This window comes from Falco naumanni, chromosome 2 (assembly GCF_017639655.2).
Source record: "Falco naumanni isolate bFalNau1 chromosome 2, bFalNau1.pat, whole genome shotgun sequence".
Classification (NCBI taxonomy): domain Eukaryota; kingdom Metazoa; phylum Chordata; class Aves; order Falconiformes; family Falconidae; genus Falco; species Falco naumanni.
In genome coordinates, this window is record NC_054055.1 from 97,517,127 (window position 1) to 97,544,138 (window position 27,012).

General features: G+C 40.6%; 1 protein-coding gene across 6 annotated transcripts in view; it reads right to left on the bottom strand.

Annotated features, from left to right (window-relative positions):
* Window positions 1-5,100: 5,100 nt before the first annotated feature.
* Window positions 5,101-27,012, bottom strand: part of TBL1X (transducin beta like 1 X-linked) — a 199,894-nt gene continuing 177,982 nt past the window's right edge. For all 6 annotated transcript variants that reach the window (XM_040582780.1, XM_040582784.1, XM_040582782.1 and 3 more), the window contains 10 exons: window positions 25,034-25,175; window positions 22,197-22,260; window positions 21,996-22,093; window positions 20,403-20,463; window positions 16,061-16,182; window positions 14,521-14,595; window positions 12,710-12,837; window positions 11,484-11,649; window positions 10,590-10,691; window positions 5,101-9,526 (listed from right to left, as the gene is read on the bottom strand). In XM_040582780.1, the coding sequence (XP_040438714.1) occupies window positions 9,500-9,526; window positions 10,590-10,691; window positions 11,484-11,649; window positions 12,710-12,837; window positions 14,521-14,595; window positions 16,061-16,182; window positions 20,403-20,463; window positions 21,996-22,093; window positions 22,197-22,260; window positions 25,034-25,175 (985 nt within the window). In that variant the 3' untranslated portion in view covers window positions 5,101-9,499. The remainder of the gene's footprint in view (window positions 9,527-10,589; window positions 10,692-11,483; window positions 11,650-12,709; window positions 12,838-14,520; window positions 14,596-16,060; window positions 16,183-20,402; window positions 20,464-21,995; window positions 22,094-22,196; window positions 22,261-25,033; window positions 25,176-27,012) is intronic.

Here is a 27,012-nt window from a genome sequence, read left to right on the forward strand (position 1 = left end):
GGAATTTCTCACAGTTCTCCCCAAACTAGCCTCTGGGAAAGAAACCAAAGAGCAGCCACTGTCTGGGACTTAGAAGATAGCAACATCATGCCTTTCCGATCAGATTTCTGTTACTCCCAGGAGTCTGTGATCCCATCCACCCTAAGTGTCCTCACTGATGATACTCTCTGCAGGTACATGACAACCCTTTCAGCCTAGATGGCAGGACACTGTGGCTGTAAGTATTACATAAAGTCTCAAAAACCCGTCTAAGGGTTTGACCTTTCTGTCTTTGCCTTGAAGAAAAGATTCAGAGTTTTTCAGGATGAATGCTTCCTTGACACCACTGATTTTCAGAAACCTAGAGAATTCTTAGCTTTGGAACTGCAGAATGGCAGTGCTTTGCAACTAAATCAGTTCTCATTTGTGTGTTTCTTACTGTGCTGAATTACTCTAGTGAAGGACGAGGATGCCAACTTTGTCCTAGTATTTAATGGAAAGGATTTGGAAAGAGGTGAGCAGAAGCTTTTCTTCATCTTTTGAGATAGATACTGATGATTGACACGGAGAAACCAAAGCCGCTCTGTGAAAGCAGAAGATGTTAGACCTTGAACAGGAAAAGAGGATATAGCTGCTTTCCTGTGGCTGTTATGTTTCGTATTCGTTTGGTTTTGTGAATATATTCAAAAGGAAATAGAAATAAACTATCTCTAAGGAAGCAAAGATTTTCTTTCCTGTTGGGAAGGGAGTCAGCAAGGATGATAAACTCCTTGCCAAGTGAGTAATTTCTTCACTTAAGAGACTTCAAAGCTTTAAAAATTACTTTTCCTATCATGGAGCTTAGGTACAAGATTGCATGCACTCTTAATGGATGAAGCCGATATGTCCCCTGACAGGAAATGATACACAGAAAGATGGCAGGGGAATGAGTGGTTATGAGTGAGATGCTGCAATATTATATCTTCCCAGAATAGCTCTAACAAATACCCTTTTATTGTACTGCATGCTGACAGCAGTGAGAAGCAGCAAGTGTTCAGGACTGCTCAATGCTTCCAGTGTCAGTTGTCAAATAGTTTACAGGCTAAGCAAATATTTATAGGATAAATAAAGAAAAACTAAGCTACAATTTTGGATTGACAGTCACACATTTTCTTGAAACATGCCTGGAAATGATATGACTAGAAATAGGACCATCACATAGCGCTTATTTAAGAAGCAGGTGAGAGCTTTTCCATAGCACTACGTGTGAAAGCTCTGGCCCCACTGTGGCTGCTTCCTCAGCTCTCACTTCCTTTAGTTTGAGAAACTGTTAGGAAGACTGCTGGTGATTCCTGGTCTTGTGAGAGCCAAACAAATGTGCTTGTCCTACTGCTTTTGACTCGTACAGTTTCAGGGACTTACCTGTATGTTAATGTGCAAATACCAGAGCACAGATTGAGACAAGTGGCATGAAAGGGCATTGCTTTCTCTTTTTTGCGTATTTGATGATGGTGTAAGATGCTAGTCATCAGCGTACTAGTTTTTCTAGCACTTGAGTCTTCCCAAATGTTGAGTTTTCCCAAAGGACCTAACCTAAGTCCTTAAACACCTAAAAATTAGATGATGTTACACCTAAAACTGTGTTTGATCTGAGGGCTAATTCCTTTTGAAGGCTTTTGGCAATCTTTCAGCCTTAACTTGGGTGAATGGTCAATGTGTTACATGGTCACAAAGCAAAAATCTCACATTTCATGCCAAATCCCCCTACTAAATACCATGGGTACCATTTTGTGGAATAAAACCCAGCTAAAAACCACACAACATTCAGCCTGTTAAAGCTAAAAAAACCCCACCGTATCCTTTGAGGTGTCAGTGCCACAAGTCCGAGGCAGAGAGAGGAGCTATGAGATGGTGCCCGTGGGAGCTACTGCCAGAGGGCATGACTGCGACCCCATTGCACAAGCTGAAATACTCTGAAGTTCTTCAAAAACCTCCAACTGCTCAAGCAAGGTTGATTTTAAGCCTTGCTAGCCTAAAGAAAAATCAACAATTAATTTTGATCAGAACTACAGTCTGATTAATTTCATCTGGAGAAACTTCCTTTTGAGGAAAATTTTAAAAAGTACTTCAACCCAATCTTACTCATATTGGTTCCTTACCAGCAGTATAGGTTCCCAGTAAATGCATCATGGGGGGAAAATAAAACTGATCAATAAACATGTGATATGAGCAGCCATAAAGGTGACCTTTTAAAAGGGAAAAAGTACTGAACAAAAGACGTCTGCTGAAATACTGAGAAAGAAATTGCCTGACAGCCTGGGTGCTGCGAGCCTGGGAACCACAAGCATCCTTGAGAAGCACAGCCAGCATTTTGAAGTACAGCTGGCTACCTAGAAGCATCTTGAGATACACTCAGTAAGTGCAAACCCAAGGAACTGTAATGGTAACATCATCTGAAAAGCTGATAGTCTGGAAAAAAGGGAAAGCATCCTGAGACAGCAAGAACCAGTAACTGCCATTGGCTGTTCTAACTGCAAGAACAGGAAGAGTCCCCCAAAATAGAAATTCATCTGAGGGAACAGAAATCATCCTGTGTTGGCTGTCCCTGGTGAAAACCAGAAATTAACAGCACCTATTCGCTGCTCGAAGTGGTGGTGTCCCACAGCCTCTTATGTCTCTATGATATAAAATTACTTTCTGTCCAAAATGGAGCTTCTCTGTTTTCCCATGCTGCTCGTGCTTGTCCCTTTCCTAAATGGGTCTGCGTGAACTTCTTACAAGACCCTGGACCCTCATGGAGATGCCTGGCTGACTCCAAACTCCATGACAAGGATCACCTTTTAAGTGAGACTCTCGCTGTTGTTTTATTATTCCCACACCAAACTCATGTCTGGGAGTGGTTTGGTTTGTCCTCCCACCTCTGGGATGGTCGGGCCCCTTACGAAATGTCCAATGTCCTTGCTGCCACATATATAATTAACCTATCCTAAGTATCTGCTGTTGCATTATTCATAAGTTTGTTTCACTAGTAATAAATTCGTTGTAACCTGTAATTACATATATATACACACTTCATTGCTGCTATAGAATCACAGAATCATTTAGGTTGGAAAAGACCTTTGAGATCATCAAGTCCAACCATTAACCCAGAACTGCCAAGTCAATCACTAAACCATGTCACCAAGCACCACTTCTACACATTTTTTAAACACCTCCAGGGATGGTGACTCAGTCACCTCCCTGGGCAGCCTGTTCCAATGCTTCACCACCCTTTCAGTGAAGAAACCGTTCCTAATGTCCAATCTAAACATCCCCTGGTGCAACTTGAGGCCTTTTCCTCTTGTCCTGTCACTTGTTATCTGGGAGAAGAGACCGACCCCCACCTGCCTAAAGCCTCCTGTCAGGTAGCTGTGGAGAGCAATAAGGTCCCCCCTGAGCCTCCTCCTCTCCAGGCTAAACAACCCCAGTTCCCTCAGCTGCTCCTCAGAAGACTTGTGCTCCAGACCCTTCACCAGCCCCGTTGCCCGTCTCTGGACACGCTCCAGCACCTCAGTGTCCCTCTTGCAGTGAGGGGCCCAACTCTGAACACAGCGTTGGAGGTGCAGCCTCACCAGTGCCGAGTACAGGGGGACGATCACACCCCTGGTCCTGCTGGCCACGCTGTTTGTGGTACAAGCCAGGATGCTGTTGGCCTTCTGGGCCACCTGGGCACACTGCTGGCTCATGTTCAGCCGGCGTCAGCCAGCACCCCCAGGGCCTTTCCCGCCAGGCACTTCCCCGCCGCTCTGCCCCAGCCTGTAGCGCTGTGTGGGGCTGGTGTGACCCAGGTGCAGGACCCGGCACTTCTCCTTGTGGAACCTCATACGATTGGCCTTGGCCCATTGATCCAGCCTGTGCAGATCCCTCTGCAGAGCCTGCCTGCCCTCCAGCAGATCACCCCCTCCCCCAACTTGGTGTCATCTGCAAACTTACTGAGAGTGCACTTGCTCCCCTCATCCAGATAGTCGATAAAGATATTAAGCAGGACGAGCCCCAGTGCCGAGCCCTGGGGACACCACTTGTGAGCAGGCACCAGCTGGATGTAACTCCGTTTACTCTTTGGTGCTGCCTGCACCTTCCAAAGGCTGTAAACTCTCCTTTTTTCCCTAAGTTCCCACCAAAGCCGTCTGTTCATCCAGGCTGGTCTTCCCTGCCAGCTTGTCTTTTGGCACACGGGGATGGCCTGCTCCTGTGCTGGGCTCCTTGAAGAATGTCCAGCTTTCTGGGACCCCTTGGCCCTTCAGAGCTATTTCCCAAGGGACTCAGTCAACAAGGCTCTTTAACAGGCCAAAGTCGGCCCTTCAGAAGTCCAAGGCAGCGGTTCTGCTGATCCCACCCCTGACATTAATTCTCCGAGAATGGAAAAGTCCATCATCTCATGATGACTATGCCCAAGACATCCTGTGACCACCACATCACCCACCAGTCCTTCCCTGTTTGCAAACCGCAGGCCCAGCGGGGCACCTCCCCTGTGGGCTCACAGCCCAGCTGTGGCGGGCAGGTATCGTCCACACGCTGCAGGAACCTCCCAGGCTGTTTCCCGGCCGCGGTGTTGAATTCCAGCAGACACCTGGTGGGTTGAAGTCCCCCACAAGAACAAGGGCTAGTGATTGCAAGACTTCTCCCAGCTGCTTGTAGAATGTTCCATCTCCCTCTTCATCCTGGCTGGGTGGTCTAGAACAGGCTCCCACCAGGATATCTGCCTTCTTGGCCCTCCCTCACCTATTATTGGGTGCTGCTGTAATTGATTGTTGCTATAATTAATTGCTGCTACATTATGAATTGTTGCTATACTATTGCTTGCAGGTAATACCTTGTAACAGCTTGATATACATACATATACATTTCCTTTTATTTGCTAATGGTGATTTGTGTGGTATTTGTGATAATCTGTAATATAGTAAAGAAAAATCAGAGGATAAAGCCTCCATGCCCTTGTGTATTACAAAATTCTATGAATCCACGACTGTGACCTTTATACACCCGTGGGTCGGGTAACCCTTTAGGTTGTGACATCATGTTACAACTTAAGTCACCCAACCCCAGCTCTTCAGCACAGGATGTAAAGTAACCAGGAAAGAATAAGGAACAACACGCACAGAATTCTCTAATATCAAAATATAGCAATTTATTCAAGACACTGAATATGATCTGTTGATTCTCTCCTTAAAACAAATGAGCTACAATACACAAGGTGAATTTGAAGAAAGTGTGGGTGGGGGAGAAACAAAACAAGGGTTGATGTTTCAACAGAACCTGGGAAATGCTGAAATGAGAACCAAGTCTGGCTGCAAGTCTGACACAGACAATAAAAACTGCAGAAGCCAGAATTCAGAATTTCAGTGAGTGGCTGAAAGAACATTTCTGCAATTGACAAAGAACCACATCTTTTTAAAAGGCAAAAAGAGGAAAGAAAAGGAGGAAAAAATAAAAAGGGAAAAAGAAAAAGAAACCCAAAAACAAAGCAGACCCTTACATTTGACAAAGTGCACTTCACTTGGCTCTAAAATTAGCTATTTTTTCTTTTTTTTTTTTTTTTTTTAAACAAATTAAAAGGAAATTTCTAAGATGTAGCATGGGGTTAATGTGTGTATAACCCTGTAAGTCAGGCCCTTTAGTGCCCCATAAGGGACCCAGTGTTTTCTACATAAAAGATTCAGTATCCTTCTAACCCACAGAGTTGAGTAGTTTTTCAGAAACTGTTTTGTGTCACTTCAAGGCCAGTTCCAGACAGCCAGCAATGCTACAAATCCAGTAAGTCTCTGCATGGTTTCACAATCCTGTTTGGTCACTTAGGCTTTTCAATTCCTCTTCTGTTACAAAGAACTATAAACAAAATTATCCAAAAATATCCTATGAAAAAAATGAAGTCCACCAGCCTGTTGCTGCATGCTGCTCTGTTGCAGGGGAGCCGCAGAACGGCACTGGTAGCCGGGGGATGCCACTGCAGCAGTGCAGGAAAGCGAGAGCTCCCATGAGGGCACTTCTGCAGGTCTAGGCTTAGATGTCCATGTTGAACTACAGCCTGGAAACCCCCTCTCTCCCCATTGCCCACCTCCTAAAGAAACCAGCTCCTTAGGCTAGGACTAACCTTCGTAACTACACCTTCTGCCTTCCTTAACAGCTGGCCTCGTTTTAGCTGAAAACTACTACAGCATCTCTCAGGATTTTCCAGTGTTTAGGGTTTTGGGGAGGGGAAGAAAGGTGAATTTTCTTATCTTCTCACATATGCTGTGTTCAAACCTGATGGTCTGCATGGAACCCCCCCTGGACCAGCGGCCTCTATCACACGCAGGCTTTGCAAACCATCTGATTTTCCAATTTTGTTTCTCTTGGCTTCTTACCTCCATGTAGGTGGGCAGAGGAAAGGTAGCGTTCTGACAATTTAAAGAAAGAAAAAAAGAAACAGGCATCATGGACGCTGCTGAGTTATCTACGGTAGCTATCCCAGGAACAACCATGAAACACAGGCTACGTAGCCAGCCAGACACGCTGCATTGCTGAATTCGGATTCAGCAATCTCATCTCTTTGGATCCTGAGGTCTGGCCTATTCGGGCATCACTAAAGGGACACAGGCAAGGCCAGGGCCACACTCACGCTGCCCTCCGCTGCCTGCAGACTGGGAGCTTCTGTGTTACTCGCAGAAACACCACCCAAAAGCAGCCCAGGAAGCTAACCGTGTACATGCAATGACTGTAATCAAACCATCGACCCAACTGTGCTTTATAAAACCACATTAAACTCTGTATTCAAATTCAAGTCTCTCTTTGAACAAGTATTTTTCTTTTAAAGCAGTGACTTTAAATCAGTCAGTACATGTGATTATTATAAAACAGTGCAAAACTGCCATGTGATCATCTACAGCCCATGCTCTTGGAGCAGAAAACTAAAACCAACACATAAACGCATTTCAACACTGAAAAAAAATCCTTCCACTGTCCAATTCTTTGATATAAATTACAAACAAGCCTAAATGTCATTAATAACCAAAATCCCACATAACTGTTTTCACCTCAGCACTGAGTAACCCTTTTAGCAGTTGTTTCTTTTCATTCTTTTCTCCTTTCCAAATGTGTGTGTTTTAAGAAATGCAGGTGAAGCTGGCAGCGGCTAGTACCACTGGAAGGACTAAGATACTGTACAGATGCAAGCATAAAGAGAGGAAGACACAGGAGAAAAAAGTGACATATAGATTCCATAAATGCCACGATGATGCCATGATGCTCAGCAGGTCACCAGTTCAGCACTAGGGCTCTGGTTTTGGTTTTGCTCAGATCAAATCACCACTTCAGCAGCTGTCATCAAATCAAAGGGAAGATCCTGTGTTACAGAAATTGCGACTTTGGGCAGACAGGTACCACATGATGTTAAGCAGGTTCTCTGCTTGTTTTTCTCTCCTACAAGCCTAGACTGTGGGCTAGAGAGGACACCTGTTTGACTTAGCCAGTTCTGAGGATCTGCCTGAATAACGGCTTACCACCACTCCAGGGCTGCCTGATAGTTTACAGCACTTTCAGTAAACTCTGCCTATGCATCCTTCGCATCCATCGTTTGGTCTTAGAGTAACGTAGTCTTCAGTAGGCATCCCTGCAGATGTCTAGCTTGCAGTAGGGAAATCTTGTCCAAAGTGGATGGGTAGTGCTTTGGAAGTCTTTATTGTCATTCCAATCATTTCACCTACTATAACTTTATAGTGGTACGTATGTTGAGATACAATTTATATATCCTTTAGCGTGGCCTAGCCTAATGGAGAGTCTACATTGTCTTGTGAGCACTGCACTGAGGACACCGTCAAGGCTAAACCTGTCTGTGCAGTGAGCCTCCGAGCGCAGAGCCAGAGCTTTCCTGGTAGCACATAGTGAGGGCGACAGCAGCACCACGTACTGCCAGATGCAATGGAAGACACTGCTTCTCGGTGCGTGCTGACCGTGGATGGGCAGGAGCTTGGCAAGAGCCCATTCTTCCACAGTGACAAATGCAGTCAATGTATCTTCGTGCAACTGGTCTCATTAAGTCAGTGATAAAATCCCACCGACTTACTAGAACTGAAACAGCTGAGTGGGATGAACAGTACACAACAGCACTGCTCAGCAAGGCCACAGGCAGCCAAGCCCATGTTCGGTATGAAATGTGAACTATCTCTAGAGGAAAGATGATCTACAAGCATTTTCCCCTGGCTACCAAGGATAAACAAAATTATGGACTCAAAAAAATGAATGCTGTATTTATAGTCTCACACTTATGAATCCCTTTTAATAAGTGTACATCATCAAACAGCCACAAAAACGAAATGAGACTATATAAATGGCTGGCTGCTGGAAGAGGACTCTTAATAAATGATGGGTATTTATTGTATCAAATGGCATTTTTTTCTAACAGCACTTTCTGAGAGCGAAGAGAAAAAGGATACTGCACCTTTCATGTTCCTTGGACTGCGTGTCATTCTTTTTGCTTGAGTTACACAACTGGTCTACGTTTGGTGGCCACTTTAGGCTTTTAAAACTGTTTAACATAAAAAATATTTTTTTTCCAAAAATACACTGGGTTCTTTCTGTTAAAAGTCATCTTTCTCCTGTAAAAATCTTCCCCAGCACTGCATTCTTATATAAAGCACTTATTACACAATTTGCTGAAAGTGCCCTTGAGACGCTAAGATCTGAAGCATGGAGGATTTTTTTTTCTTTTAAACGGAGAGAAAGAAAGGAAAAGGAAGAGAGAAGAGAGGAGAAGCAGTCTGTCAAAAATTTTCATTGTCATGTCCACCTGGCTGCATCTACTATGGGCATACAGGGAAAAAAGGAAAAAAAAAAAAAAAAAAGGGCAAGAAAGAGGAGAAAAAAAAGGAAGGAAAGGTTGGGAGGGAGAAATAAAAGGAAAACAAAAGTTTCATCCTAAGCCTGGGATCTTCCAGGCTGTAATATTCCAGCTGATAGAAAAACCACTGAACAAAAAAAGTAGTCTAGAAAATAGAAAGTGTTGTGATTACAAAGTTGAGCATTTCATCAGTACAAACTGGTCTTTGAACGTCCTTTGGGAGAGCAACTGTAGTGTCCAAATTGGAAGGAAAAAATACAACACCGCATGGAGGAGGATTTTTTTTCCCTTTTGGTTTATCACAGCATTTTTCTTTTTTTTTCTTTTTTTTTTTTTTTTTATTAATTTTTTTTTTGGCACAGCTTTTTTTTTCCCAGCCATCAGAGCAAGTTCTCAGACGCAAACCAAACAGTGCAATGCCTAGCTGGTGGCTTCATGCTTCCAAGGCTGAATGTTCCAGGTGGAAACCATTCCCTCCCCCTCTGAAGTGACTGCGTTTTTACTCCTTGATGAAGGTTACCGACAAAATACTAGACACCTGTGGCCAGGGAGAGTTGGTTTCACGGTACACTCTAACTTTGTTCAAGTTCATACAGTTCTGGAGCTGTTAAGAATAGTTTTGAAGAGTGCTTCTCCCCACACATTCACTGCTGGTCCATTTGAAATTTCTTCTAAACCATTTCACTTTTACTTCCGCAGATCTAGAACACAAACCTGGAGAGAAAAGATTCAGCATTAAGAACCATTTCTGAAGGTGATGTGAATGTCCTACCCATACACAGGCTGATCAGCCAGCTCTGTGTTATACTCCCCGGCTTCAAATCAGCCTGTAAGGGAACAAACTGACACAGGAGAAAACCGAAGTAAACCCCATACATTTAACATTTAGCTGGCCTTTCACTGCATTACAAATGGATGTTTTGGTGGCTCTATTTAGTTGTCTAAATACAGTGTCCACTTCCATTTCTGAAATATATCCAAAATAGATGCAGGCCTGGCAGGCATGGCACAGAACCTAGAGTGGACATGTGTCCATTTGGAGCAGCTGTTGGAAGGCAGGCATGGCACAATCTCAGATGGCACAACTAAGCTCAAGCAACTGAATCACGTCATAGGTGTACCCTTTGTTAAAAAAAAGAAAAAAGTTGAAAAATACTGCCCTGAAGTAGGTATGCCAGCCAGACACGTAGAAGAATTATTTTAAAAAGCTGTTGAGTGTGTTATAACATATGTGCATCCTTCATAAGATGATGATACAACTGAAATTTTTAAAAAGTAACATTAACAGCAAAAATAGTAATGAATTATCAGTATTTCTACAGCAATATTTCTCCTTTACTATGCAATGAAATGTTGGGCATCATGCTGAAAAATCCCTTCTTTAGGTGTTATTCAACGCTAAACTTCTGTGGGATAAAACTCAGAAATCCTCACAACTGTTTATCAGAAAGTTGACCGCTGTGATCTGACCTTCCTTAAAAACTGACGGATGAGAAATAATGACAGAAATAACACTACTGTTGTTCTTATCCAGTAAGTTTTTAAAAATCATTCCCATCTTCGGCAATATTCACCTATTCTACAAGCATTCTTCATTTCCAACAGGAACAACTTTCAAATCAGGAGCATTTTTAATATACTGTGCAGAGCTACTTGTGTCTTCAGCTGCCTGTATCTTCAGCTTTGTCCACAGGAGGTGACAGGCATGTATAAATTTGTTGACACCCTCCAGAAAAGTAATCTCCACCTAACATTTACAATGTGTAAAGTTCCTTACCGATCCATCTGATGCGCTTGCTCCCACTTTGTCTCCTCTAGCATTCCAGCAGACTTCAAAAATGCCCCCGGTGCCTCGGTAGCTATGTACTAGAGTTCCACTCTACAAAGCAAAACAGCATGCAAATATTTGATACAGAAGTTCCCTTTGTTTTTCTCTGTCGCATGGCACTACATTAAAAAGAAGACACTGGTGGCAAGGGAGAGCTATTCACATCACCCAGCTACGGTCATCTCCATAAGGTGCTGAAGCTAGAAAACTGGTCTTTAGTAACGCAGAGTAACAGGCTCCTCCAGAAAGCAATTTACAGTAGGAGTCTCAGACATCTGTTTTTCTCAACTCTGTAACAATAAAGGAAGGCCTGGTGCGTTAGGCTGAGGTGGTCTTCTCTAAAGTTTGTTGTTAATTCAGGCTGTGAGGCATCAGTAACCAGAACTATATCCACGCAACTATGATGTCCCACTTCTCTCCAGAATACGTCCAGTCTCCAGCCTGCACGCTGTTTGAATCTGCCATCACCTCACCACAAAGTATAAGCCAGGTGCATCAGACTCGTAACTGACCTCAGCTCGTTACTAAGCCAGTGTCCCTTATTGCTCCGAATCAATCCGCACCTCTGCTTCACAAAGCTGGCAGCACAACGTAACGTACCTATTTTCATGCACGCTAGGTGTTTTAGCATACGAAGAAGCCTGAGAAGAAATGTTCTGGACAGTCTCCTCACTCCACCTGAGTGACTCAACTGTTAGGCTGGGATTTGTATCAGCCAACGCAATCAGGTTCACCTTGGCTGGCAGGTCATATGCTACAAAGGTACATATATTTTCCATTTATGCTTTTTCTATTAACGTGCCATCTAAAGCAGACGTGCAATTAGATGAAGCAAAACGGTACCTGAGTATTCCATATATGGACACATTTGTCAAAGGACCCACTGGCTAGATATTTCCCATCAGGACTAAAAGCTACACTGTAGACAGGCTCTTGATGTTTTGTTAATGTATGGATGCAGACTCCTCGGTCAACGTCCCACAGCCGAACAGTGGAATCAAACGAAGCACTGCAAGAATTCAAACATAACCATGTATTTTAATTTGGGTGTTAATCAATTTGTAGTTTGATACTGTAAACTTCTTACAAGAATACCGCAGGTTTTTTTCCTTGGCTAAGCATGAAATGTTTCAAACAGAAAGGCTAACATGCCCTACAGTCTTCAAGTTTTTTATGACAAGAACTGTATCTACAGAAATGAATTCTTGTATGAGGACTCTTTGAGTTTATCTAGGTGTGCTGTATATAGGATCAGATCACTAGCCCTGTGAAGGCCAAGCTCCCTTCTTTTGAGATTCTACCTGCTATTATTCAGAAAGGTCAAATACATATTGTCAGTAATAGAATAAAGGGTTCCAGAGAGATTTTATTCCAAATGGATTTGCATTATTTAATGAAATAGCGTTCTGTAATTCCCTAGAACTGTGGTTCTTTTCAGAGCTGTTTTTCACTACACTCCATCTAAATCCCAAACACTGGGCTTAAGAGAATGGCAAAGGAAATAACTGGTATTAAAAATAATATTAAAAGAGCAACTCTGAGACAGTGAAGTTCCTCCCTGTTCACTCCCAGATTAAGGAGCAATATAAATACAACAGCTTTGATACAACTCTTCCCCAAACTGGACACGCCATGAACTGATTTGATAATCCCATAGTACTATCGTTAGCTGGCACTGATATACCAATATAAAAACACATTACAAGTAAACAGATTGTCCAAAATTGTCAGTATCTGCCCAGGTGAGTTGCACAGCCTCGGTCAGAACACATTCCAACTGACTGAATGCGCTGCAATCTACCTCATTAAGTACTTTCATAACAACCAGATGCTAGACGTGAAGGTGCAATGCCAGATTTAACACATGACTCAATCTTCCTTCTTTTTCTTCTTCCTCTTACAAACAGGATTCCTTTCCCTTTACATCCACCCCCCTGATTTATGAACACAGGTACTTTTTACTGGAATTGTCTGCAGGAAGACGGACAGCAATGTGACAGTAGAGTTACATGTCAGAAAGACGATTCTTCTTCTTGGTATGCAACAGAAGGAGGTATTTTTTTTTTTACCTTGCTAACATGATGTTGGAGTTTGGGTTGCTGGTGCCAGGTCCTGTAGGACTCCATTTGATAGTGTAAATCTCTTTGCTGTGAGCCTGAAGATCATGTACACAGGTATCTTGCTTCATACTCCAAATCTAAGTCAGAGTAATTATGAAGGGGAAAAATGGCAATTTTACTAATCTCTTCTCAGCTGCATTATTTCAGTTCTGTATTATCCTTACCATTTGTTTATGATTGCGACACACAGACATACACATAAGCATGATTTAATGCAGCAGTTTGGCTGACATGCTGGAATAACCTCGTTAGGGGAAAGAGCTACACATTTAATAGTATTTATTCAATACGTAAGAACAACTAAATAGTTGCTGTCCTGCTCATAGCCTGTAACTGTATTTTCATACAGAAGCTTAAGTCACTACTTAGAGAACTTCAACTTGAAGATTGTCACACGTTGCAAGAGCAGTCACTTTAAAGAATGAGAAGAGAGCTTCAACAACTGCTTAGAACCTAGTAATTTTTTCATACACCAGTAAAATTTTCATTTTCTTCTTGAAATCCATTTGTTTTCCTCATGTTTTTAACAGAACAGATAATGGAAGATGATCAGCTATTTATGCAGTGTTACACGGCCAAGTACTCCAGCGTGAGAGAAACATTACGCTCAACAGAGACGACAGGTAATCTAGTACATCTTTCCTTCAGCTGAGTAAATAAGATTAATTTAATTCACAGCAGGGAAAATAACTCCAATTTAGTCAGTCAGTTTCAGAGAGATACCAAAAACGTAGTAATGACTTAACTCACTTGTTGCAAGCCTGCACTATAAGGTAAGCTATGTGTTCTTATGCTGGATTTTCACCAGCATACCTGAGCCTGCTTTTGGAAATGTTGTGCAAACCTTAGCCACGTTCTATGGCTAACAGGCAACATGTTCCCGGAAGTTGTAGGAAAATATCAAGAACTCCAAAAGACAAGAGAAGACAACATCAGAGAAGACTGATTTCCAAAGGGAAAGGAAGAAGAAGAACTGCCTGAAGAGGATTTGCAATCTCCATCACTGAAGGTTTTTAAAACCAGAGGAGACCAGGGATAGCAAAACATTAGCTCCTGTGCCAAATTCCGTGGTCAGAAATTGGAACTGGTACCAACAACACTTAGCCACAGTGGTTTTTAAAACACAGCATGCAATTTGGCATGAAAAAATGTGCTGCCACTGGGTCAGGATGTTTAAGCAGAGCAATAATGGTTACTACAGTGCTGCTTTATGGCAGCATAACAGACAAGGTGCTTTCTTTCAGTCTCTTCCAAACCTATTTTCTGTAAATTTCCAGTTCTGTATGTAGTCCACAGTAATATGTCTAGAATCCAGAGCAATGAAAACCGCAGTGGGTACATAGCAAAGACAGAGTAGAAGTGAGCAGAAGTCAGGCTACCTAAGAAGAAGAAACATTCGTAACGCTGACATTCACTCAGCTCTCATCTACAAGTTCTGCTGCCCTCTCAGTTTCCGTTCTTATACACAGGCTGTGTGCTAGAAGCGTCTCTTGCTTCGCTTGTGTCAATTAGCAGTAGAAAGACCGATGAGCCTTAATTAACACAACTATACTATCAGGAAACTGTGTTACTGGTACAATTTTATCCACAAAACCCGATCTTTCCTGGGATGTCTGCTTTGCTCAAAGAAGCAGCATACATCAGCAGTCCAGCAGGAGGGCTTTTCTGTTACAACATCCAGCTAGCTATTCCTACACAGACAGAGCCCTCATTACTTTTTGCCTTTACTTTTTGAACGGCAGGAATGGAAATTATATTACCTTTAATGTCATATCATCGGAGCAAGATGCTAGTAGCATGCCAGATGGGTCCCATTTGATTGCATTAACCTCGTTCTGAAACAAAGAGTGATTTTATTAAATATTCCAGTTACTTGCATTGTACAGGGCACGCAGCAGAGGGCACTCACGGTTTACGCACGCAACAAGTTCAACCACAAATTACAGCTCGGGCTGCTTTATGGGTGAACAAAAGCAGTGCCGCTTCTGTAACGCGCTATTTAAGTGTCATTTAGGAATGGTAACCATTTTGTGTTTGTGAACAACACACACAATCAGTCTTCTGACACACGTTCTGGCACAAGGTCTCTCACACCCTTTCTTCATTTGCTAGGATTTCAATAAATCCTCAAAGCAGACAGATTGATGATACAGCATTAACTTCTTTTTACAACAAGTATTTCTTTGGTTAATATTCTGTAGATCTCAGAGGTACACATTTTCAACAGAAAACACTGATGGAGTGTAAAGTTTTGTGGAGTTTATAATTAATTCTTAATATTGCTGCTCTACAACAATGCTGGTCTCCCTAAAAAGAAGTGTATTGTGTAAATGAAATCCAGGATGGAATATTGAATGCCTTACAATGCTTTCTCTATCAATCTTTCTAGCACTTTGTAATTCACTAAGCCTGGTGTATCCCCTTGGTAATCTCTAAATTTTCTGTGCTTTTGTGAGGGTCATACATAGGGGGGAAAAAAGCATCTCATAAAAAGGGAAAGAATGCTTTTTTAAAACATAAAATTGGCTCAGTCTCAGTGAAAATAATCCTGGAAAATATTTAGATTTTGCTTTATCCATTTTACATGGTTCAGTCATAATTAAAAGCAACTGTACAGATATTTGAAGTAAAAATTTGGATCATGTGCAAAACGGTGCATTTCATATAATCATAAAAAGCACCAGTCTGTTGCTAGGAATGTACAACCTGTCATGAAATATCAGTTTAACCACAGACTAGATAAAGGTCTCCAAATGCACAATTTTTCTCAGTGGGGAAGACAGCAAGTTCTGGAAGTTAATATCTAAATTACAGGTCAGTATATGATAGCAATTTTCTCATGAATGAGATCTAGAAAAACTAGCCTTTGATGGTCGTTAAATACCACCAGGAAAAGAGGGGGGAAATATATCTTAAACAGATCTTATTAGATTAAATTGGTTCTAAAACTGAACAATGGCTGGAGGTAAATGGTTCTCTCCTTATTCATAGTTCTCATTTGCTAAAGGAAATTAAGCCGAGGAAACCAAAATCTTACTTATTAATGTGCCCTTAGCCTGCAGCTGATGCTACATATAAATAGACTCATTGTTTAAACTGCAGGTTTGGCCTCCTATGGTAATTTAGAACAGTTTTTCCCTTCTCACAGGCAGTGAATCACTCCCAAGGAATACAGTTTTAGGGAAGCTGTGGGATGTAACACATTTGGTGCTAGAATACACCCTGCAAACACATCATCTGCCATCATCATAACATGCTTCTGTGACTTCATCATTAACATTTCAGACTTTTTAAACTTACCGTGTGTCCTTGGAAAGTTTTAACGGGACGATCACAGCTAAGTCTGCATACATGAATGCACATGTCAGTGCTGCAGGAGGCAAAAGTAGTGTTGTTCTGCCAGTCTACATCCAGAGCAGGAGCTGTGAAGTACGAACAATGGAAGGAACGTCAGGGAACACAGCAAAGAAACAGCTATCCCAAATCATTTTCCTCCTGTCACCTATCTGGATCAAACCGACTAAAAGCTAGTTCTTGGTCAGTCACTTACGACCACTTATAGGGGTGGCAGGGACTGTCTGAAGGGCACAAATTATTTTTTTTGTCTTGCAGTGGATGATGTGGATGCTTTGCATGGCACCTTTTCTGAGAATCTTTTGGATTAAGTTACGTAAGTGGGGGCAAAAAAATCGACCTCCACCCTCCCCCCTCCCAGCCACACACGTCTCTTGGGTCACCTCTACCATTCATTCCTTTGTAAGCCAGTTCAGCGAAGAACCTGGAAGAAAACTAACCCAGAAAAAATGTGGATAATTTCAGCTGGATTAGAAAAACTGTTCCTGTGAATGCCAGACTCGGCAACAACACGGGAGGGAGAAGCAGCAGGTGGCCGCCTTCATTTGCACTAGCTTTATGCAACCACCGATACAAACCTATCGGTCTTGTGTGGACACGTGGATTAATAACACCTACATTGTTCAATTTGGTTGGGAATTGATTTAGGATGGGAACATTGATCAAGCTGATTTGAAATGACAGGAAGAGTTTCTGTAGAGGGTTTAGCATTAAGTAGGACTGAATTAATGAAACTTTGTACACAGATAGCACATGAACGCCTAACTAGTGCCTGTGTGCAACACACACACTTCGCAGAAAGTGTGGACCCCCCTCCCAAAAAAACCCCACAAAACTTTACAGCATCTCACTGCAGACTAAAAGCATGCACAAGAACGGGAGGAAACTCCTGACATACAGCTTCCTTGTGTTTCTAGGACTGTGCTTGGATTTTTGCTCAGGAAAGAGTTTAGCTGCCCTCCAGAGGATGACATAAGACTTGCTAAAATGCAGAAATCTTAATTCTCTGCATACTCTTGTGAGAAGCAAGTGCGTCACAAGACAACTAGCATATAGGAAGCAAAGTTGAATCTCTCTCTGGCAACAGTACAATGCAAGTTTACCATTAAAATGAAACCAAGAAATGCCTTATTCAAATACATTCAGAAAAATACTTTTGTAACACAGAGGTGAAAAGATGTCTGTTCTGGCCAGTCTATTATATTTAACTATGGTTTTTTTCTGTTAAAATTTGTACGAACTGTAAAATGAGATTGATCCACGTCACCTTCCAAAGCAGCAGGTAGCTCACTAAATGAGAATGGAGGGCTGAAATTGTTTCATATACAAGTATTAGTAAAATATTAATGAAAAAGCTTGCTAATTCTGTGTGACAGGTAAGGCATTTCTACATTGCAGAAATATAAAGGCAATTTGTGTGAGGAGGGCAGGCTGCTTCAGAGTTTTCCGATGAACATGACTGGGGATCAGGAAACAGTAAAGGATTTTGTTCCTTTAACTCTCTGTTTGTCTTTTTATGCTGCAAGCTTTGTAACACTGTGTCAGAGCAAACAAAAATCTGTCTTCATTAACAGCAATATGCCTTCCGGACTAATATCTAGTATGATATGTATGAGCTGAAAAGTAATTTTCTGAGAGCTATTGGCACCTAAAATGATGGATTTGCATTGCAGCATAATTTGAATCAGTGTTGCTAATTAATACTGATTCATTTACTGGTGTATTTAATCATATGTTTACTGGGTAAGTAACTACATAAAATGGTTTGGAAAAAACAACCAAACATGCTTTTTGATGCAAGTAATCAAATTGCCAAAGTGTCTTGAAAACTACAGGATACTTGCCAATCGCATAAAACCAGTTAGAATGTCATCTAATAAAAGCAGCAACAAATCATTAAGAAATGCAGCCAAAAAAGATCCCAACAATAGAAGTGTTACAATACTTATCAGTTAATTTAAGCTTTTTCTGAACAAATTTAGGTGTAATTCAGAATTGGAAGCTCAGAAGAGGATGGAGTTAAGTGACTGCAGGAAGTGATTCAGAGCATTAGAAGTCTAAAACTGGGTCATACAAGTATCTTATGGTATCACTTAATTCATTCCTGCATGCACAGACATCAGTCCACATTAATCAGTAGATGTGAAAATTGGATTATTTCACTCCATTTTAAAGAAATATGCTTTACGGACATGTATTTTGATCAAATGCCTTATGATGACTCATAGTTTAAAAAAGAATAATGAAAACCTAGAAGCTACTTTTCCACATACTTACATATTTTGACCATAAACCCTTAAAAGTTACATGGAAACATTAATGACATAGATGCCTTCAAGACCTAGATAAAGGAAACTTCCTTATGTATTTTAAGATGACAGTTTTTACCATATGGGTGTAAACTAAACAAGCTGTTGTAAAGCAGCTGAGAGTAAAAAAATTATGTTATTCCTAAGCCAACTATCTTCAGACTTCAAAGAAGTATGCAAAGAAGTATACCGCACAAGTATGTGTTAAAGGAACTGTACTCTGCCTAGACTAGACTTTTAATTGTTAAAATGCCACCTTTAATCCTTGTGTAGACAAGGTTTTCAGATTCCAGATATGGAAAGGAATTTGCTGTTAGTTTGTTCTGGTAAGTGATGTAAAGAGGACAAGGCGAGGTCTTTGTGGCTTTAGACTTACATGAGGACAAAGACTCCAGCTGATTTTAAGGGGCTTTTTGCAGGACATACACTTTTTGCCTATCAACAATTTCCTTAATAACAAACTGCTTTACCTTCCTATGAAAACATATTTGAAATAATAATAAAAAATATAAAATCAGGCTCTCTACATCTCCACTTCACTTGTGTCTTATGGTCCAAAGACAAACTGTATGCGTAATAAGGATTTAAAAAACCCCATGTATTATTGCAAATGGACATCAGCATATTGCATCGGAAGGTATAATTAAGTCTTCAACTTGCTAGAAGGGGAACGGAGTGATATGTCCTTGATGAGCACCACTGCTAAGACAGCTACACGTCAGCGAAGGTGATTCATGAAGGGGCAACCAAGTTCTGAATCTTCAGCATCTTAGACCAATAGTTAGGGATCAGAAGGCTTAAGAGTCTCATGAACTACATCACTATACGATGCAAAGTTTGCTTTTATGGAACAGTTATGACAGATAAATAAATGCCACAGTGAGAAAATCTGTCGGCAGACACGATTCCTCCAAATGGACAGTTGCACTAGTGAGAAGATGAGTGACAAAAATGCAGAGTACGGATCTGCTGTGCGCATGCATATACTTCTTGTGTTCTGTTGAATAACCAGTTCAATTACCACTGCATGTTAGTAAGATCTATGAAAATATGAAAATGAGAACAACTAGAAACTGAGTTGAAAAGCATGTACAAATTAATGCTTTATTAGTATTAAGCACCTTGCGAAAGCATGGTGTATTAAAAAATGGATTAGTTACAGCAAATACACAGGAAGATGAACACTTCCATCCTCAGAATCTGGCATGTTTGGGTGGTTTTAAACTCTGACTATGCCCCTTAAAAATTCTTCACTGTGACAACTTATCCAGTTTGGATCATGAATTCAGCCATCATCTCACAAGTCTGGCCTCAGGGGAATTTAAGATTACGTCAGTGATTGCCCGTTACTCAAGATTACTCAGTAACTGTGACATCTCCTGTCTTTTTGAAGCAGACCAGATCTACAAATGACCACCCAAGTAAGGTTTTGGTGCAACGAGGTTTTGAAACTCAAGGTTGGCAACTGACTTCTGATAATCAGAGAAAGCAAATATTGAAGAACTTCAAGTCAAAATTAAAAGCTAAGAAATTCCTGGGGAGCTTCATGCTTGCAGCGGAGAATGCTAGCTGCATGACAGACCCACCTGCTTCTGTCTCAAGTCAGTTTCATTGCAACAGGAGCAGAAAGAGCGGAAGTGATCCCAGACACCCATCACTGAAAAGTCTCTTCATAAATCAGCACTTGCTACTATTCAAGCACATAGATAATGACAGAATCATTCAGCTAGGTAGACACGGCTGTTGTATAAATCCTTTCCTAGAATCAGTTTGACTTTCAAAGCTGAATCTCACAGAATCCTATCTTTCTGAAAAAAGAATAAACCCACAAGCCATGACACTCAGAATAGTTAAAGCACAAAAAAGTTGGTTCAAACTTCTCTCTGGCAGATGGGGTAGGTTTTTACAAAAGGATAAATTATACTGACAAAATTAAAAACTGCATTTCATTACAATAACAAGAGTTATGCAGAAATTACCTGAATGGAAAGGAAACTGCTGTTTAGCTTCTCCTGTGTGAGCATCCCAAATTATTGTTGTCTGCATCCGGAAGAAGGGGGGGAGAAAATGATTAGTGACTGTTCAGCTTCGAGAAAACAGAGAGCACCCTCACTGAGGAGCAATTCTAAAAGACAGACTGATAAAATCATTGACTGCAGAGAGCCGTGTGTGCTGAACAGCTGAAAAAACAGAAATTGCTGCAAATATTACAGAATAATAATCTAAGTGTATATAAAGGGTATCATGCCTACAGAGGAAGTAATATAACTACTAAGAATATGCACATTCTCTCCGAATAATGCTAGAAGATAGCACTAAACAGGTTTGGTATTTTGTTACAGCTGTTACAGTTATCTTCTTCAAAGAGACTTTTTCCCCTTTTCAGAGATGCAAGTGGAACTCTTTCAAAACTATGGGATGCTACATTTCTCACAATTAAACTACCAAGTGCAATCTTTATCTAGCAGCAGAGTATGTATCCCTTCTTGCCAGTTCTGTGGTGGGACAGAAGAAAGTGTAATTTGCTTATTACAGGTTTAATCCATACTCATAGCGTATATAAGCAACTCCCCTGTAGAGCTAAATACCACCTTCTGAGTGAATTGTCAATTTATTGGGAGTGGATGATTCCACAAAATAAACTAAGGATGCCTCACCTTGCTAATAATGGATCACCTGAAGAATCACTGCTGTTATTGGGAACCTAGTTCACCAGAACAATGGAATTACCACTGGGAGACATGTGTAGCTGAATATAAGGCAGTATTAAAAGGAATAAAACTAGGTTTCCATTTTCACAAGTATGTGAAAATATAGGGATTCATCTAGCCTACAAACCAGCTGTACGACCCTGGGCTAGTTTCCCTAGACTCCCTCTGTCAGTTGCTGGAGAGAAGCACTGTCGGTGCCTCTCATTGTGACACAGGCCATGCAACCCATCACTTGGAAGTCCCAATCTAATTTTTAGACATTGAAAGTTAGCCAAGATGAATGCTGTGTACTTTCCAGTTTCAGTTTTAATGGATCTGTGCACATCATCATCAGTCATCTGTTCATTTTAATCTCTAATGCGCATTCAGCTGTAAATACGTTTTGCTTGATTTTGAGTTCTGAACTACCATTTTTTTTGCATATTTGCATAGGAAGTTATACTTACTTTATTCAAGTAAGTGTTTCAATAGTTAGGTGAGCTAAAAGATGGAGTATCTTTAAGATCACTTCCTTCCCGGAAATAGTTAGTTGATAAAACTACAAATGTAAGTACTGGAAGCAGTTCTTTCCTTAACTGAGACTCATTTAAGACACAGTTTTACACAGGGCGTAAAATGGAGCTGGTTTTTTAAAGTAAAATCTTTTACATAAAAATAGTACACACTTATGCAGTCTCAAATATGTAATCAATATGCACTAAAACATATTAAAGTAAACTCAACTCCAACCTCAATGATTGTACAATTCTGCGATTCTCCAGGATGCCTGGAGGAGAAGAAAATAATCTTACAGAATTCAGCAGCACAAGCTCACTGAGTCAGCACATTTATATGTTAGAATAACATATTTTTAAAACTCACTTTATCAACACCAGCACTTAAAATATAATTCCCCTTTTTGTTCCATTTCAGGGCAAATATTGGACCTTTATGTTGACCTAAGGTGCTTGCAAGGTTACCTGGAATAAAGAAAAGGTTACTATTACAATTTGTTTACAAATCAGTCAAATTACAGTTCACCAGTGTTTGATGCTCAAGAGCAATAACTGTTGTTTGACTTACCATCTTCTGTCCATATTCTTGCAAAACCATCATACGAGCCTGTAGCCAATAGTGTTCCATCACTCTGTTGGGATATATAAATGGCAAAGGTTGATACTAGAGGAAATCTGTTTCAACCAACCCTTTTTTTTTCTTTTCTTTAAGGTTTGTGCATTGTGATTTATGGGAAATATGAGTTCACAGATTTAAACTAGAGGTTATTATCGCAGACAGCAAAGAAGAAATAAAACCCTCTAACATACGTGAAATACTGGGCTATACCATCAGATAAGAGTAATTTAACGAAAGGATTAGAAAAAGAAAACAAGATATAACATATATGGGATTCTTCCAGATAATGAACAGATACTACTTTTTAGACATAAAGAGCCTATAAAATGTCAATAGATCATCTAAAACCTGACTAAACCCCAGTTCAGTGAAATTCAGGCACCTATACTTGAAAGAAGGACCTAAACACCTAAGCCACCTACATTCGTGGTTACCACCCAGAATGCTATCTACCACCAAGAAGTTGCTTCCTACTTGTCTGAACACAGACTCCAACACATGCTCAGAGGCATGGCACCATCACGGATAGCCTGAGAAAAGTTGGATTCATGGGTCCCAATTAGCAGGAAAAAAGCCCAGGAACTGTAATCAGCAAATTACATGTATTCTGCTGGAGGGAGCCCTTCACTGAAGGGTATCTCCTGTGCAGCCACCAATGCCAGAGTTACTGGGCCAGAATGAAAATAATTAAGAAGGAACTTGACTCTGCAGTCTGGTGAGACAGGTGCTTTTGCAGCTGGGTGTTTAAACATTTCAGCACATGGATCAGGCAGTGAAATTTAACCCATTTATCTCCAGACATCCAGAAGTTAGGAGTTAGTTTAAGAGCATAACCTAGTCTCCCTCTACAACTAACAGCATCGCCCACCTCTGGAGTGTAAGCCATGATTCTCTTGTTTCTGCTGACTTAGAGGGAGTCTAGAAGACTAGTTCATATAGTTAAATCTAACAGAGATGAATCCTACCCTTGGTACCAAAGGACATGAACTGAATATGGCCTCTAGAAATAACCTTTCTCATTTAACAAAAATCACATAAACCAGAGAAAAATTGATTTAATATCACCAGTGTGAAAATTTCACAGCGAAGTATGATTAATATTGTAGTTCTAAATAAACAATAAAGGTGGATGGCATTTCTAGCATCATGAATAGAAAATAAGGAAAAAAACATAAAATAATCCTTTAAAACGTATACCCACTCCAACCCTCCCAAAACAGTGAGTCAGAACAGCTGTAGATTTAACTCAAATATATAATGATAAAAGGGGAAAAATATCAAAACCTAAGCCAATTTCACTGTGATATATACTTACCTGGACAACTGATGTGAACAAAGGTGGTAAGAGGGAAAAGAGAAAAGGGAAGGAAAACTCGGGGACTAGATGTACAGTTTATCCAAGTCTGTTGGTGGCAATTCACGTTCTTTTAAAAACTCAAGGTAAGTTGGAAGCACTTCAAGTGTTTAATTTAGGAACATTTCCTTACATTAAGTACTAGCACAAGGCAAGTGAAGTATCCATGGTCAATGAAGTCTGGAAAGGTAAGGAAATACTAAAGGATGCCCTATATGTTTTAGATAACTTTTCTCATTAACAGTTCTGCACCTTGGCATGTTTTCCTCTTTCAATTACTCTTTTCCTCCTCTTCAGTTCAGTTTTTCCCAACTATTTTTCTTCACTGTGATTTCCACAGGATATAAGTAACATTCCCGAGTTTCATCTTTATTTGCTTTGTTATCCTATCTCTGTTTTCTGTATTCACAACCTTCTTTCATTGTGGCAAATATAAAATAGGTAGGGGAAGCTGATTCGTGCAGTGGCCTTATCTTTTCCTTTTGTGAAGCACCTACCTCACCTGAAGGACAGTAATATTGCAGCAAGGATTAATCGAATGTTGGTCTCCGGCCAGCAACCAAGGCTGTATGTAATTGCTAAGAATCCTTTCTGGTACTTAATTTTTAATCTGTTTTTCTACGAAAACAAGATTTGTATGATCACTCTGTCTGTACTAGTATCCTCAAAACAGACAGTGTATGCAAGTGATCTCAAAATTAATTAAGGTTCCTGCAAGGTCTTTTCAGGTCTTTTTACAGTGCTGGGTGGCAGAAAGGAGACATGAAGCCGCCTTAAAGCTGCCCAAAGACACTGGCCGAGACGGGATTCTTAACCATACCTGTCCTCTGGGCTCACTTCAGGCTTCTGTGTGCAGGACTATACTTATCTAACAAAGTTTTACAGGATGAAAGTAAAAAAGGGATCAGGCAAGAGTTTCACTGAGAAGGTGGTTAGGTAAAGACAGAATGGCCACACATGCTCCTACCAAGATAAAGACAATAATGTCAACACATTTTGCTATGGACAGCATCATTAAAATGAGAGAGGGTCTTGACAGTTCAACTTCAGAAAAAGCTTCACTGGTGCCTGTATCTCTTTACATGCCAAAATAAAGTAACTATGAGATGCAAATATATTATTATTAATCAGGCTTCACTACTACATAGTTTGCTTGTTTAATCTTCATTCTTTAAAGTTATTTTTATCCATGCTCCTAAAATAGAGATATAAATACACCATTATTAAGCTTGAAGATGGCAAGAGTCCTGGAAAAATTATAGCATACAGGGGAAAGTTCAGCTTATTATGAGTATTTGAAACAAGAGGTCAGTAGGTTAGGACAGAGCTTCTGGTCACCTCAGATATAAAAGACATGGAGCAGCAGCTGCAATTGCCTCTGAATTAAATTTAGACAGTAAAAAGCCATGTGCAGCCTTAGAAGTTAGCTTACATTCCAGTCCAATGAAGTCACATCCTTATTGCTGGGGACATCATGTCCTCCTTCTCTTATGCAGTGCCTCAAAACTAGTTGAGTGGAACCACTGTTGCTGTTTTCATTGAGATTCCATATTCTGGCTGTTGAGTCTCCGGATCTATAAAAGCAATTGTGCAGAGATGAAAATTCGTCTTAGTGTCAGGCCAGCAAACAATGTAAAAACCTCTATTTCTGTTTTCATTGAGAGAACATCACAACCTTTAAAAAGTAATTTTTCTTTCCAACCCTTCCTGCACTCCATATAATTTTTTAAAACAGCTAGCACGTATTTAAAATATACTTATTATCTGAATCCACATAGTCATTTGCTTTATTCAGAAAAGTTTTACCTAAAATACATTTACCTGCTCTCTCTAAGTTTTGCATGTCATACCTGAAGTTGGTATCACCATAACTGAGATAGTCTGGGGGAACTCAACATTACAAACATAACACTGGAAATCCCAACAAAGACAGAAACGCAATGGCTGTGCCCACATACCTCCCATAAAAAGTGTGCACAGTCCCATCAGCTGCAGGACGGGCAGCATCACTGCCTGTCACCCTGGCAGCAGCTTTGGGGCAGGGGACTGCTGGCAGTGTGACAAAGGTGCTGCATGCCAGCTCCCTGGTCTTGCCTGGCTTCCTCTGACAGCTACTGCAGGAGTAGGAGGTGAACTTAAGGCTGCCTTTGGTTTGGCCATGGCCCTTTCATAAGGTACTTCCATCCGGGACAGACCAGCACATAGTCTCTGACAGGAGTTGTTTGCAGGGCAGCCTCTCAGCATTAAATCAGGCTACTAAACCCAAAAATTAGGAAAGTAGAAAGGTAATATAAATTAATTTTTAAAATTCATCTTATTTCCATTTTTTAAATTCATGGCTACAGGGTCCTTTGCTGTCTGTAGCTTGGCTGCTTAGCTCATGTTGTCTGAAAAAGTGGCAAAATAATTATTGACATAATAGAGCAAGACTGAGCCAGCACCAGGATTTTAATCTATTTTGTAGACCAAGTATTTTCTAGGGAGATGTTTTTACTGCAGGCTGAAACCTTGATTTTGTCTACAAAAAGCTGTGAGAAGGAAATGAAGAGTTTATCATAATCTGCTTGTAAATACTGTGTTAATCTTCACTTTGCATACATCTTTCTTCCAATGAAAAATGTCTGATGTCAGAAACTGCAACAGGTTGGAAGAATCTATGTTTTCTAGTTTATTAGAATATGCCTCTCACTCCCCCTCACCCCCTTTTTTAAACAATCAATAACAAGAACAACAAAACCAATCAAAGTGCCCTGGATTTCTTCTTTTGTTCAGAGGGTAATTTTTATTTACATGTAGTAAATAGAATCTTGGAGCAGAATTAAGATCTCTCTTATATTTCAAGAATTCATACAGTCTAGATGAAATTTTATGGTTGATATAAGCTGATGCATTAGCTTTTCTTATTTTGAAGATAATTACTAAAACTTCCATTCCGATACACTAACAAGGAGAAGAAGTCTTTCTTTGAAGACTAAACCCCTGACATCCATTTTTGCTTTGATAAACCATGCTTTACTAAAAAGGAAATCCATCACAGGAGAATATTAATTTTTTTCTGGTCTACTAGTGAAACATTATTTATATGAAAAGTACTAGGTAAATTTTAAACACATGACATGTCTATGAGTGCAAATATTGACCAACCAAGCATCGAACTTCAATTGATATTTGTGTATTACTTTGCCAATAATTCAGCCAAATTTTCATGAACAACAGTTCAACTGTAAAAGCAAAAACCTCTCTGCCTGTATCAGTGGCTCTGCGCTATGCTGGATCGTGGCATACCTGGGGAATGTGCCCCCGTCTCGTCTGAACACTTCAGGCCACGCTGTGATGGGATGGCTGGGCAGGGCTTTGCCAGCCTAACCACTAGCTACTGCTGTACGGCCATTCTTTAATTTTTGGCACACA